The sequence below is a fragment of the Aptenodytes patagonicus genome, chromosome Z (assembly GCF_965638725.1).
Source record: "Aptenodytes patagonicus chromosome Z, bAptPat1.pri.cur, whole genome shotgun sequence".
NCBI classification, from domain to species: Eukaryota; Metazoa; Chordata; class Aves; order Sphenisciformes; family Spheniscidae; genus Aptenodytes; species Aptenodytes patagonicus.
In genome coordinates this window covers 12,741,391-12,755,448 of record NC_134982.1, presented here as the reverse complement: position 1 = coordinate 12,755,448, position 14,058 = coordinate 12,741,391, and the positions used below count along the sequence as shown (strand labels likewise).

Genomic DNA, 14,058 nt, shown 5'->3' with positions numbered 1-14,058 from the left:
GGCTGTGGGTGGCAGGAAAGGCTTCAAGAAGCCGCTTGGTGACCGGTGCGGCTGTGGGAGGACCTCGCTGGTCCTTCCCCACCGCCCGGGTCCTCCCCACCACTCCTTCCCCCTCCCCTGCCCACAGGACGCAGATTGGAGAATTACTGAAATTGGATTATGGAGTCCAGGAACATCTCTTTTTCTCCCTACAGAAAGTTAGTTTGAAGTCATCGTAGCGAAAACAGGGGAGAAGAGGTTGGGTCGAATCTGGTAACGAAAACAGGGGAGAAGAGGTTGGGTCGAATCTGCATGTCTTCAGCCACTGCTGTATTGAACTCAGCAGCCAGCTCACAGCCGATGCCTTGGGGATGTTGTTCTGGGAGTGCTTTTGAGGCATCTATGTGTCTTTGGCGTCATTTGCTTTCAGGGTACCTCCTCTCCCATGAGCGTGGGGTTGTTCTCCTGTTTTCTCGCTGCATGCTGCTAATAACAGCAATGCTGAGTCGTGAAATGAGAGGCGAGACACATACTGTTTGTGAAGTGAACCTGCCAGGAGATTCCTGTGTTACTGGTTTGTGTGCATGTGTCAGTCCCCTTCTTCAGGTTTGCTTTCATCTCCCAGATCTTGGTCTGTCTCTCCTGTGCACTTGGCATTGCTATCACTATGTATAAACAAATCTACCAGGCTGTATGCTGGTATGTAACCCTCAGTAAATACTGCACCTGTCAATTAGCAGGCAGCATTTAATGTTTACAGGTGGTTAAGTTATGCTGCAATATTTTTAGGATGAACCTAAATGCCCTTTAAAATGTGGGGATTCAAAGCAGCAAGGCTGTATCTGCCTGGCAGGAAGATCTCGAAGGTCTGGAAACCAGACCTGACCTTGGAGAGGACCCAGGCTGGCTGCAGTGGGAGTTGTGGGCAGTGATTTAAGACCAGGCAATCTCTGAGCCGGAGTAATGATCCGTCACATCCTGGGAAGATTGGGGAGCTTAAATACAGAAATCAAAGTTTACTTCTTTTATTCAGCGGCCTGAGACAGGGAGGAGTTTTGTAGGCTGGTAATTATAAAGGCACAGATGAAAGAGGAGTATGGGGAGGGGCTGCTGGAGTCAGCTGAAAAATGATAAAAAAAAGGGAACAGTGAGGTTTCCTCACAATATACCAATTTTGTGGTTTCACTGTGTTTACCGGTAGGACAGAACCTCCCGGTTTTATTCTCAGTTTCTCTATCGTGGTGTTTTTGGAAGAGCTGTGGACCACTCCTTTAGCTGTTCAGCCCTTAAGGAGTGCCCAGCGGTGGGCAGGTACAGCTGGCATGGGCAGGGATCAGAAGTAGGACTGTGAGGGTTGCAAGGACCAGGGTTACGAGTGTGAGGGGTGGGAGTGTAGTTTTCAAAGGGGACTTGAACTGATCCAGGTCTGGCTGGCACAATGAGAGGCTTTCATTGATGAAGCCAGAAGAAGCGTGGCTGGAGATGAAGTGTAGCAGAGCAGACCGGTCACCTTTGCTTCCTCCAGCCCCAGCAGGATGCTCTGAAAAGTCCTTAAAACACCAACCATTAAAAGCAAAAAGAAGACACCTCCAGAATCCCCTTGAGTTCTCTTGCTTCTGTATCAGCGTCCGGATTGTAAGGGATTGAAATCCAGATCCAAATTTAGCAGTCACCGGTGGAAACTGTGTAAAAGAGATTGGGCAGAGTAAAAGTGCTTTAATAGTGAAGGGAGGCAAGTGAGAGGGGCTGGGGCTCTGCATTTGGGCATTTCTCCTCTGGGAGAAATACATGGCATGGAAGGAGCGCAGGGTGTGCAGCAGGTCTCCCGGGCTGGTGGTAGCACCGCGGCATGGGGCCGTGGTGGGATGCCTTTCCAGGATGGAAACAAGTCAGCGTCTGGTGGCCCTGTAAGGTGTGTCCAGTGTTTTTCTGAAGTCAGTGTACCATCTATTAAAAGAAGGGAGGGGGGAAGGCAAGGGGATATTAATGCCTTGCCTCACAGAGGTTTTTGGGAGAGGTCTGTGTTACAGTAGTGCTTCAAGACCTTGGCTCCATGTTGTTAACCCCAGTTACTCTGCAGTGGGTCGCAGCTGCCAGAGCAGCGTGCCTAGCCAGCTTTGCTCCCTTACGGGCCACCTGAGCCCAGCTTACGTAGACCACAACCTTCTCCAGACTCCTGAGTGTGTACACAGGTGCACACGGACGTGTGTGTAGGTAAAAGACCAGTTGTGCCTTTGCCAGCCGGCATTTGCTTTTGTATCGCTGCAACTGCACCGTGCTTGGTCTTGTTTTATCAGCCACTCTCTTCTTTGTCCAGGCCCGTATTGCTTTCTTATTAAGATGGTTTGTCTCAGGAAGGGCTGAATGCGTTTGAATTGCATTTTGCTTTGTAGTTAGGGAAGGCTGACAACCTTTCTATAGCAATATTTACCAATTAGCATTGGTAAATGCCAGCCTTACCTTGCGTTTTGGTTAATGGAAAATGTTCCTTATCTTGCCAAGCAGAAGAGGAAGGCTAATGGCAGGTTACAGGAATCGAAACATGAGACTTGAAATAATGTACTGGCTTTGAGCATTTTACTATTTTTTTAAACGTGATGGATAAAAAAAAATTCGCATCCACTTGCTATACCAAAATGAAAACCTTGCTGTGAGCAAGGTACTTACAAGGGTAAATACTCACAGCTCCACTGAAGCTACTGAAGCTAAGTTGCTTTACATCAACTTTTTTTGGCAACCTAAGCAGTAATTATTGTTTCATCACAGCTTTTATGGGACTCATATATGATGCACGTTTTAGACATAAATAGCTCTATTTTTAGTTTTTAATGTAGACACCTTTAGTCATGTAAAGGCCTTCCTCAGAATCTGTTTCTGTTCTTAACATCTTTTTATCTGTTGTGTTTGCTTCCAGCTTTCATTAACACGAATCCTGGGGCTATCCTACTATCTTGAAGTTTTAATGTGCACTGTGATAAGCATGTTTTCCCTCTCTCTAGCCTGTTTTAGGTTGTAAACTCTCTTAGGGACAAGGGCTGTCTTTTAATTGTAGCTGTACAGCACTGACAAAACTTGGCCTTGCTTTTGCTTGGGGTTTTGGGAAGTGCCTTGATGTAACTAGTAGTGAAATTACAGTTAATTTTTTTTGCTGCCAGTTATGTTCCACCTTGCCATAAAACAACCATCGTCACAACTTTCTGGGGTTAAGTTTCACTCGCTGCCAAATTTTTTCAACTGACAAGGTTTTGCCTTTCTTTGCTGTGATAAAAGCAATAGCTACAGCTGTGGTAGCTGTAGATTTTAATTTTTAATAGCAATCTGTCCTTTTACTCTGTGTTTCGATTGAATTTTCCAAGGGTGCGGTGGAGGGTTGGGCATAGAGATAGTCTGGTAATGGATGAGTTGTAATGAGTTAGTTTTAATGTGTCATCTCGACATGGGGTCCTCACTCTCGGAAATCAGCTATCCCTAAAGGCACCACAGATACGCGCGAGGTTGTGTTACAGGAGGTCTCAGCCATGCTCAGCTATCACGAACTGTAGGTGAGAGCACCAGTATGAAAGCATTTCCCACCTATGCAGAAAGTGTTTTTTTCATTTTATGTATGGTATTAAAGATACAGCAGACCCACAACTGGAATGCAAAGGACTGGCTTTAGCTGAAATGTAAGTTCACACCATTTTATGTTTTAATCATTAAGTGTGAATGTTTGAAACCAAGTGGACGTGCCTAAAAATAGAGTATGCTGTTTGCTTAGGTGCTGTAATGTTTCAGTTATAAAGCTACATACACTTAATTTTTGAGGCAGAGTGCTGAGACCACTGAGCAAACCCAAAGGATTCCAGATGCCGACAGATATAATACCAGTCCCCATGGGACACCCCTCTTTAGCTGACACGGGAGCGTGGTAACTTACTCTAGGATGGGCTTTAATCTACTGCAGGCAGCAAGAGTGTTTTCTGAGAAACTCCAAACTAACCAACCAACCATTCCCAGTAGCCCAGCAAGAGAATGAGACTGGACAAGATACTTGAGGGAATGCAAATACCTTGTAACCTTGAAAAGCCTGAGCTCCCCAGGGGCAATTGCTGGGCCAAAATCCCCCAGGGTCAGGGATAGCTGAGAAATCCTTTGGCTGATCTTGCAATAAAGCTTCAGTTGATGGCAAGAGGGGAGCAGCCCAGAGAGGTGCAATCCAGATGGTGATGGCTCAGGATGACAAATGACTCCAGCAGATTTTTGTAAGGGGTGATGATGTAGTTCAGGTGCTTGCAATGGCTGATAAAACGTTTAAAGCCCTTGCCAAGGAAATGATGTCAACAAGCAGTCTGTCTCAGGAGATGGATCCCTGGGGGACAGTCTGCTTTAAGTCGCAGAATTTTCATCCACTCTGCTGTGATGCCTGTTTTGTGTATTTTAACTATGTGTTTGTGTTTGGGGGAGAGTATGTTTTTGCTTTTGGTTGTTCCCCAGGCTTTATCCCATAGGACGCTTCTCTTTCCATGGGGAAAGTACTCGCATTTCAGTGAAAGGATGCCAAGTGTCTGGCGGCCGTTTGTCCAAACAGGGGGACTTGTTAGATCAGCAGTGGACACTTGAATGCAATCGCAGTTGTGTCTATGCTGCTGGCTCCTACTTATTTAGGGGACATGGAAAGTTCACATGGTCAACACTGGGTAATGCATACTAAGGGCTACTTGGGTTTTGGTTTTTTTTCCCCTGTTTCAACTGGTGTAAGAGACACCCACTGCATGGCTTGCATCATCTAGAGGTAGAAGCCAAAGGCTTCAGTGGCTCAGTGCTAAGAAACTTTTATAGGCAGTAGGGATGGGCAAAGGTCCTCTGTCTTGGAATAATTTATTGATAAAGGAATTTAGATATTTTTCTCCCTGCTTTTGATTTGTCTTGGAGTTGTTTAGCTTGTTTGTACAACAATGAAAACAAACCCCAAGGTAGCAGATGAAAGCAGGAGTCCTGCTGTCATATCAGCCTTAAAAGATAAGATTTGATCTAGTTAAGATCAGATGAAAAATGTACTCATTATCCACTAATGAAATAATTGCTTTGTTAATAATCTGCAAAAAACAGATTTTGGCATGATTTTCTCGTACTGAGTCATTCACACTAGTTATCTGTGATGTGAAGAGTGATGGCTTTTGACTGTATATTGAGATTGACGTGTTTGAGCTACTCACCTGGTATGTGATCATGCAAGTTAATTCCCCAGCTACCGATCTGTCTCTCCCACCTGCCTGCTGGGGAATGGGGACAGTGGGAGGAGGCATGATTTGACCCAAGGTGGGGCAGGCAGCTGGGAGCAGTGCTTCTAATTTATCCCACGACAGTGAAGGATGCTGGGGAGCGGTGTGCTGGTGTGGCCATCCCAGTATACTCCCCCTCCCCATAGAGGAGGATGCTGCACTGGTCATTGCTTGAAGGCAATTGCTTATATGCTGGTCTGAATGTGGTGCATTTCTGTTTGGGAGATTTTGTGCTGGTTTTGTGCTGTGTGTGATCAGCATGTTGTCTGCCAGCTCCTATGAAGCCTATTGAAGTCATTTTTTTAAATGCATGAAGCTTATAACTTTCTCTTAAGTGTCACATTTCCAAAGCAGCTTTGTGGCCGGTGATGAAGAGCTTGCTGTTTGCTTCTGCTGCTCCTACGGGGAAAACCTGGGAAGTTTGTTAAGTGGAAGACGGTTCCTGCAGACAGACAGTAAAAATCCATGTTGAAATGCGGAGGGAGGGAGACATCCCACGGGCTGTGTTAGGGCCCGTGGCAGTCAGTGTGTGCATACAGACCTTGCGTGGTTATTGGTATTCTCATCATGGCTTATCTCTGTTTTTATTTAAAAATTGTTACATATTTACACCAGGTTCGGCTGAGTTGCTGCTGTGACACAAAGTGCTTTTTTGTAGACAACTATTTTACATTTTCCATTTTCCTGTCTGGCTTTTTAACTACTTACTGCGTTCCTGTTTTCCATTTGTTTACACCTTGCTCCTGCCAAGCTTTTCTTTAATGCAGGATTTCAAAGCAATTTTTCCTTTGTATGTATAGATTTGCAGCTTCTTGAACATGGCACAGTCAAAATTAGTCAAACCCCTTTAAACTCCCGTGCAATTAGCTGGTGAAAGAAAAGGGAGGAAGTACGGCTCCAATGTCATTTATTTATTTATTTATTTTCCTCAACACTTGGAGGAAAAATGTTCCTTTTTGTTTTATTAATGATGTGCTTATGAAATCGAGCGTTTGATGGTATGCACTTGGAGCAGGCAGAAGGCGAGCTTCCCCACGTCGTGCTGGCAGCATGCTTCCTTTCTGATCTGTAGCACGCTAGTTTATTCCAGATGTAGGCTCGCTCTGAACAGAGGCTGCCTGATGTACAATGGCTTCACGGTGGAGAAAGACAGCCTGCGGGGACCCACTTGAAGCTGCCAGCTGTACTCTCTATTCTCACTTGCGGTCTGTTACATAAGATGACCCATTTTTTTTGCTTGCGATTAATCCAAGCAGAATATTCATACTGTCTTTAAAAACATTTTAATTATTTGTAGCTTAGGCACTTTGAAGTTGATCAGTTTCAAGTGGAAAAATCTGGTCCAAAGGGCTGCCTGTTCGAAAGAGCCAAGTTAGGAGGAAAGTTGAGTCACCTAAGAGTGATGTAACTGCAGAGAACAAAAATTAGCCATTAGCCCAACTGCAGCCTGACTTGACCATTTGTGTTTCTGCTTGCTGTGTGAGGGAAGTAAAAAAATGTAGGTCTGGAAGGGACTTCAAGAGATGACCTGGTCTCATCTCCTCCTCTCAGACCACCTTTGACAAATGTTGGTCCATCTTGCCCATGAAACCCGTCCATCTTGCCCATGAAACCCTTCCATCAAGAGGAATCCACAGTCCCTCTGCGTAGGCAGGTCTGCTGCTGCTCTGTGTTTACAAGCAAAGTCCATGGGGTGGATCTGAGCAGAGTTAACATTTGCTCCCAGGAGATGGGGAACAAATCTCTAAAGGGAAATTTTGGCTTCTTATTCCATTGACACTCTCAAAGCAAGCATGGATGTCTTTCTGAGTGTCCATCTTGGCCGAATCTCAGGTGAATTGCATGAAATTTTCTGGATTGTCATACAGGTATTCAGCCCATGTTATCTAGTGAGCCCTTTCCACGTGGGTTCTCAAGTGCTGAGCTTTGTTATTGTGTCCTGCCTTTGCTTAAGGGACGTAGGTTGGTCTCCTTATTCTTAAGAGGTGGGTATTGCCTAGGCTGCTACAGGAGCTGGTAGTGCCTCTCTCTCTGTCCTTGCTGAGGATGTCCGGAGTTTGAGATACCTGGCTGGACTGGCACCAGCACATCTCTCTGCTTTAGGCATGAAATGCTTTTGCACTGTGAGCTGTGGGTGCACGTGTGCAGATTTATCGTGTCACTTGTGAACACAGCTGGGGGGATTATTCTGAGTCATTTATAAATGAAGCTATGAGAATTACTCTGAGAGGGTGGAAAAGTTCAGATGTTAATAGGAGTATGAAACTGACAGCGGCTGAGCAGCAACCAGAATTGTGCAGCCGATCAGAGGAGACCGGTCAGCAGTTAAACTCGTCCTCCTCTGGGCAGGGATTATGCAGGCTCCAAGGACAGTGACATCAGGCCTGCAAACTGCCAAATCTGACTACACTTGGAGTTTCCTTGGGTATTGTAAGTCTCTGGAGTGGAGTGAATACACCAGAATCCTAGCTTTCATTTGAAGACTAAGTGAGCTTGTAGTCTTTTTGTTTATGAAGGAAAGCTTGAAAATATGATCCTTTAAAAAACTTCAAAATTAAAGACACGCCTCATTCTGCTTTTTTTTCTTTTCTTTTTTTAAAGTATTTAGGCTTTGTGTTGTTGAACCTGGGAATCTCCAATAACTCAAGAAAACTAGTTTTAAGTAAAATTTAAATATATTTACAAATCCTTGGAATTGGCACAGAGCTTTACTATTAAGGCTTTCCTGTGATGGAGTCACATAAGATGCACATTCAAAGCAGCAGCATTTTCCTAGCTGGCTGTGAAGTATCCCATATTGCTCTGTGCAAAAGAGAGAGCAGCTTCATGGGGAGAGGAAGGGGCTTCTGCTGAACACCTCCTTTCTCCAAGAGGCCTCAAGCAAAGGCTAGCAATCTGCTTTTTAATACTTAGCTTTCAAAATCTTGGAGTGACGTACCTTGGAGGTACATGTGTATTGGTGGGGGGCGTTTGCTTTGTAGCACACGGTTAAATGAAGAGCTATGAATGTTTTATGAGGAAGAGTGAAAGGACAGTGAGGGGATCTGATTTCCAGTCAACACCGAATTGTTTATTCCCAGTGAAATACATGCAGCTGACTGGCGGGGACTTGAGGGACAGCCTTTTCTTACACAGGAGATGGTGACTGTGTCATTTGAAAATGAGTGAAAGAAATAGGTGTTTAAGTATGTGCCAAATGGTTTCGTTGTCTTTATTGTGGCTGTGTTCTGCTGTCTGTGTTCAGACTGAGTAATGCTTTACTTTGCAAGTGCTTTTGATTTCAGTAAGAGTTCAAGGGGAGTAAGATGGGGCTTGCATTAAGAGCAGTGGAGTCTTCCCATTTGCTGCTATTAAGTGTTTTGCTATGTAAATGAATATTTGAGAGTGGGTCAGTTAAGAATAAATTTGGGAATTTTTTTTTTAATAAGATGTGTGATAGTGAGGAGTGCTGAGGAATGCAAGCTAGGCGCTGCACGTCGTGGGCCTTTGCATAACTCGCATTCCAAAAAGCTTTTGCAAATCATTAAATGCAATTTTATGACTGCATTGTTAAACTTTATTGGAGGGTCTGCTTCCAAACTGGATTTAACAACGGGACACTCGGAGTGGCATCTTGTGAGGAGAATAGATGGTCATCGTTTCAGCCTGGGCTTGGCTGGGGAGGCAGAGAGATTGTATTTCTCTGTTATATTGTTTTCATTATGGGTGCAAGGTACTTTATAGCAATAAAACCTCTCTGGAGCATTTTCATGCTGTAGCTCAGTTCTGTTTTTTAAGTAGATAAATATAGTTGACTCTTGCCCCTGCATTTAACACGGCATCTCATGTATCACTCTAATTTATCTCAAAGTATTCTCTGTCCTGACATGTCCTGTTATTCAGCAGGAGACTGGGCTTTTATCGGTGCATTGAGGATCCCAGTTAAACCTGTTGGGATATAGCCCATGTGCATGACTTTCAAGTTAACAAATTACCCACAGGTGTATATGTTTTCAGGCTCAAACTTTTGGGTTACCTCTTAAGACACCTGGTTTGTTTTTCCTGTTTCTCCTACCTGTGGTCTAGGGACTGTGTAACATTATTGTCATTATTTTTCACTTTGTTCTTAAGAGATTGGTGTAGATACTGACCTCTTTGTTCCTGTATCTGAAAAACTCCCAGTGATCAGGTAAAAAAAGCACATTTTCTTCCCTTGATAAAGGCTCTGATAAACAACGTTGGCCTAAAATCTGCAGGTTGCTGCCACAACCCTTGGGTTTGCCAATATATTTAGCAGTTCCCCTTCTTAGAAACAAGCAGCAATTTGTACATGCTTTTCACAGTTTGGCATGAAATTTTAATCATCTTTGCTGCTTGGGTGTTTGCGTACTGTGAGAACGTTACTTGTGTGCAGAACAGACCCAGTCAGAAATAGCTGACCCGGTGCCTGGTGACTGCAACACACGGCCTAAAAATTGCCTCGAAATTGTGCATTTTGCTGTCTTGCAAGCTTGAAAACTTCCTAGGGTTTCTCATAATTCTGTTACCCTGGTTCTTCCCCTCTCTGAGAGAGTCCTGGCAATCGCCTTACATGTCTTGCTTGCTTGCTTGTTTTCCCTTTTTTGCTCTGCTGATATCTGCCACACTTGTATTTCCTTGTGCCCAGTCCTGCCAGTAGGACTCACGGGAACTAGTTTTTGTTTTGCATTTCGTATTGCTCTGGAGTTTGTAAAGCACTTTTTGGAAAAATATTTGTAATCATTAAAGAAAAGAAAAAGGTGTCCTAAACATCTCTTATTACCTTACTTATACTGAAAAGTTGATCTCTGTGGTGGGTAAATTTATTATTTACAGTCTGTACTACAGCTGTCCAATAAGAAATATTTGATTGGCAGATGATAATTTGAAGCTGGTATTTTCTTTCCTATGTCTCAAATCTGCAAACCCTTCTGGAGAGGGAAGTGCTGCTGTGTGATGCCAATCTGGTCCCTGCTGCAATAGCAGCTGTGCTTCCCGGTGTTCAGGGTCCCCCTTGAACAACGTCTTGCTCCTCTGCAGCCCTGCACAGCTCATCCTTGACTTTTGGCGAAGGGGTTTGAGGCTGCTGGGTGCTTTGGGAAGGATCAGGGCATTGAGAGCAGCACCTCTGCGTGGCTCAGAAAAGCTGCAAACAGCCCTGCAAGAAAACCTCTACGTGCTGACCCTGCTCTGTGCTGCCTCCTCCTTTCTGCCTCCTTCGCTTGGACCACAGCTAACACAGCAAAGCTCAGCAAAAACACCCGTATAGCTTGAGCTATACAGATGTGTGGTGATGGGCAGCAAGGTGCTAAATAGCTCCCTCCTGTACCCTCCCAGCCCTCTCTCAGTGTCCAAATCCAAATTCAAGGACTCTCTGCACGTTCTCTCTCAGCGAGAAGGTTGCCGCATATGGAAGATGCACATCCTGAAGGGGATGGACGGGCTGGGAATCCAGATAACGGGAGGCAGAGGGTCGAAGCGGTCCCCTCACAGCATCATCATCACCCACGTGGAGGAAGGCGGCTCTGCACACAGGTGAGGCGACAGTGGTGCCTTCACGGGAGTGGGTGTGATGGAGCATCTGTGGCCATTGCTGTTAGCCAGACTCATGAGACAGGTGTGGGGGGTTTGCCCTCCCATTGTGTGAGGGTCAGAATATGGCATTTTTAGCTTAAAAACTCTTCTTTGTGATTGGTCACAGAAGCTTCTTCCAGCATGTTTAGTCCAAACTATAGACAGATACAACACTTGCTTGGTGATGGAGCCTGATGGCTTGTGGGGCTTTTTCCCCAAGTCCCTTTTTGGAAGATGGGCCTTTCCCATGGGATCGTCAGTGTGTGAGCGTGGGTCGTGCAACCCGGGATGCTCACTGACAGCCCTGGCCCTGCTCCCTGATGGGGGGGAGATGGGGCTCACTGCTGCTCCCTGACCATCTCCGGTGGGGCACAGAGAAGGTTTGAGGGGTCTCACCCCTGCAAAGAGGGTGAAATGGCTCTGGGTGTAACAATGATTTCCTGGGGGCACCTTTCTGAGCCACTTTTTTGGGCAGATAACACTGCACTGATAGATGCAAGCTTAGCATCAGCCAGATCACGTGTTGTCCATGCCTCCATGTCCTGCCGCGTGCCACTGGAGCCCGGAACCGGCGAAGGACCGCCCTGCAGCTCTGCGTTCCTGCTCTGTTTCCGCAGGGATGGCAGGCTGACGGCGGGCGATGAGCTCCTCATGATCAACGGGCAGTCGCTGGTTGGGCTCTCCCACCAGGACGCCGTGGCCCTCCTTCGCTCGGCTGCTGGCCTGGTGCAGCTGGTGGTCGCTAGCAAGGTATGGTCCTCTTCTTGGTGGTCTCCTGAATGTACATCCACAAGTGCTGCGTGGAAAGGGCATATTTTTGATAGGGAATCACGTGTGCACATTTGCTCCCCTAAATGTAATGCACAGCTATGGGAAATATAGCAGTAGCTGCCATAAATCTGTGGCAAATCAGCACGGTATAGACCAACTTAATGATTTGCTTGTATTGTCACTGTCATTCAGTGTGTAAATGAGTCTGTATTTATTCATGCAGATGTTACTTAAGTTTTGGCCAAAACCATTTTCTTAAAGTATATGCTAAATAAAGCAGCATATATGTTCTCAGCCTCTTCTGCTTCCTGCCTGCATAGCCTCAATAGCTCCCATCCCTTGTCCTGTCTGTGTGCCTGAGGTCTCTTGATGATGATCTCTTGGCTTGAATTCCCTATTTGGTCCTTGTTAATAGCGTGGAGTGGAGCTCTTGCAGATAAAGGAGCATGAAATTTCAGGGAAATGAGAGTAGAACTCATCAGTCGGGCTCTTCGTTCTGCTTTCATTGCAGGAGATTGAGGGATATTACACAATAATTTTTTCTTTGTTTAAGAAAATCCTGCCCGCCCCAGTTCGCTCTCCTCCCCGCACCACAGCCTGCTGCTCCCCTGCTTGGATTAATGCAGGCATTTGGTGGGTGGCCGACTGGCTCCCAAAAGCACCTGGGGTCTCAAAGAAGGACCTGTCTGCAGGTGGGGCCATCAGGGCCTTTGGGGTGGTGGCAGGAACTTCTTGGGCCAAAGGGACCACTCGTAAACCTGCTTTTCCCAGTGGAGCGTGCTGTGTCAGCAGGCCACTATCAGTATTTTTAAAATTTTGCGTAGCTTCATCTTCAGGTTGCCCCAGTCAACCTGATGCAGGTTTCTGCGGGTTTAATGTCTGAATGCTCTTACGGCTTCCCAGGATGCTTTATGCTCATGTTTTTCAAGAAGAGGCTCTATCCCACCACAAAGTGAAGAGCCTATAACTTCTCTAATGTTTCAGTTAGACAGTGAAGTTCATTGAAGACTTTTCTGTAGGGTCACAGCCTGGTATTAACCCCACCGGTGTTTATTCTGGAAACAACACGCTTTGACCTGAAGTAGGTACATTTTGTATTTCCTTTAGACAATTGGACTCTCTGCCAAAACGCAAGGTGGTAGACTGCATAAATTTCTCCTTAAAATTATTTGCCTGTTCATGTGATGACTGCATCAAAATAATCATCGCGAATAAGCTTACAGCATAAAACTTCACGTTCCTGATCAGGCTGTGAATCTGCCTGGCCTGTGCTCTGTGCGCTTGGACAGTTTTCATGTCCCTGGGAGGAGGACTTGGAAAGGCAAGCAGTGGGGAATCCAGCCTGTGCCGTGTTTCAGGCAGTCTCAGAAAAGGTGTAAACGGGTGAAGTGTTCCCCAGCAGCTCCCTCTGGGCGTTATTTGTTGGTATGGGAAAGCAGCCTTGCAGTTTGGCCTGGTGGGCGCTCCTGAATGCAGGATTTGTTCTGAAAGCAATAAAATGAGAGTCTGTCTGGCCACTGCTTTCGGCTGATGCACGTGTTTGCCTCCCGGAAAAGGTGCCAAAGACTGGAAACAGATCCTGAAGCATATCAGGACTGAGTTGGTAGAGGATCGCTGGGTCAGTTTTCATTTTGTTCTCCTAAGTAGGGTTGTCGGTGTGTTATTCTTATGCCTGTAGATAGATAAACATGTGAAGGGAACATCCACAGGGAGGGAGCAGGAGCACAGAGTGTGATTTGGGATGCAATGAAATGAATAATGAGGTCTGTAAACTCAGAGTCTGCTCACAGTGACATTTAATAAACCCAAAGTGGGGAGGAGCAGGCTGCTGGGGAAGCATTTATTTTAAATTCTCCTTTATGAAATCTAACTGTTTTAGACGTGTATTGGCCTGTGTTTACTATATATACACTTTAAAACCAGGTCTGCTTTTTATAACTGGACCATTAAAGTTTAAGCACATGGAAGTGTGTAACGAGGGGAGGATTACCGGGGAGCTCTCACTGGGCAGGTGAAATGGAGCAGTTTCACCATGACTTTGGTGGTTTTCTGCATGTGATGTAACATATTTTGTTGTCTCTCGAGTAGGAATCTGCTGAAGGGGATTTTCTGAAGTACCCATCTACCAGTTTGCCAGACTTGCTTAGCACTTGCTCAGTCCAAGACTCTGTCTCTTGCACTGACAATAAGGAAAATGAAGAGCCAGAAGAAGAAGATGTGAAAGGAGTGAATGTTTCTCCTGAAAAACTGGTCGCTGTAAGTGTGGCTTTGGTGTGACGTTTTTACTCTCTCCCTTGACGCCCGTTTGCATCTGTCACATTCTCCTACAGCCTGACACGGAGCAGGTCCTTGGGATGGGGCAATCCCACCCAGCCCCTCTTTGCATGGGACGTGGGTGACAAGCTGAAATGGGGATGGCATCTACCACGGCATCTGCCATCTCTGCTACTGCGCTGCAGCAAAGCAGCAGCACAGG

The 14,058-nt window shown here is 45.7% G+C and overlaps 1 protein-coding gene across 4 annotated transcripts in view; it reads left to right on the top strand.

The window, feature by feature from the left end:
* PDZD2 (PDZ domain containing 2) overlaps positions 1 to 14,058 on the top strand; it is a 143,375-nt gene that overhangs the window by 76,383 nt on the left and 52,934 nt on the right. For 3 of the 4 annotated variants that reach the window (XM_076361793.1, XM_076361792.1, XM_076361795.1), the window contains exons 3-5: positions 10,630 to 10,772; positions 11,429 to 11,561; positions 13,671 to 13,838. The exons of the other annotated variant lie outside the window; for it this stretch is intronic. In XM_076361793.1, coding sequence (XP_076217908.1) covers positions 10,630 to 10,772; positions 11,429 to 11,561; positions 13,671 to 13,838 — 444 coding nt within the window. The remainder of the gene's footprint in view (positions 1 to 10,629; positions 10,773 to 11,428; positions 11,562 to 13,670; positions 13,839 to 14,058) is intronic. 4 annotated transcript variants of the gene reach the window in all.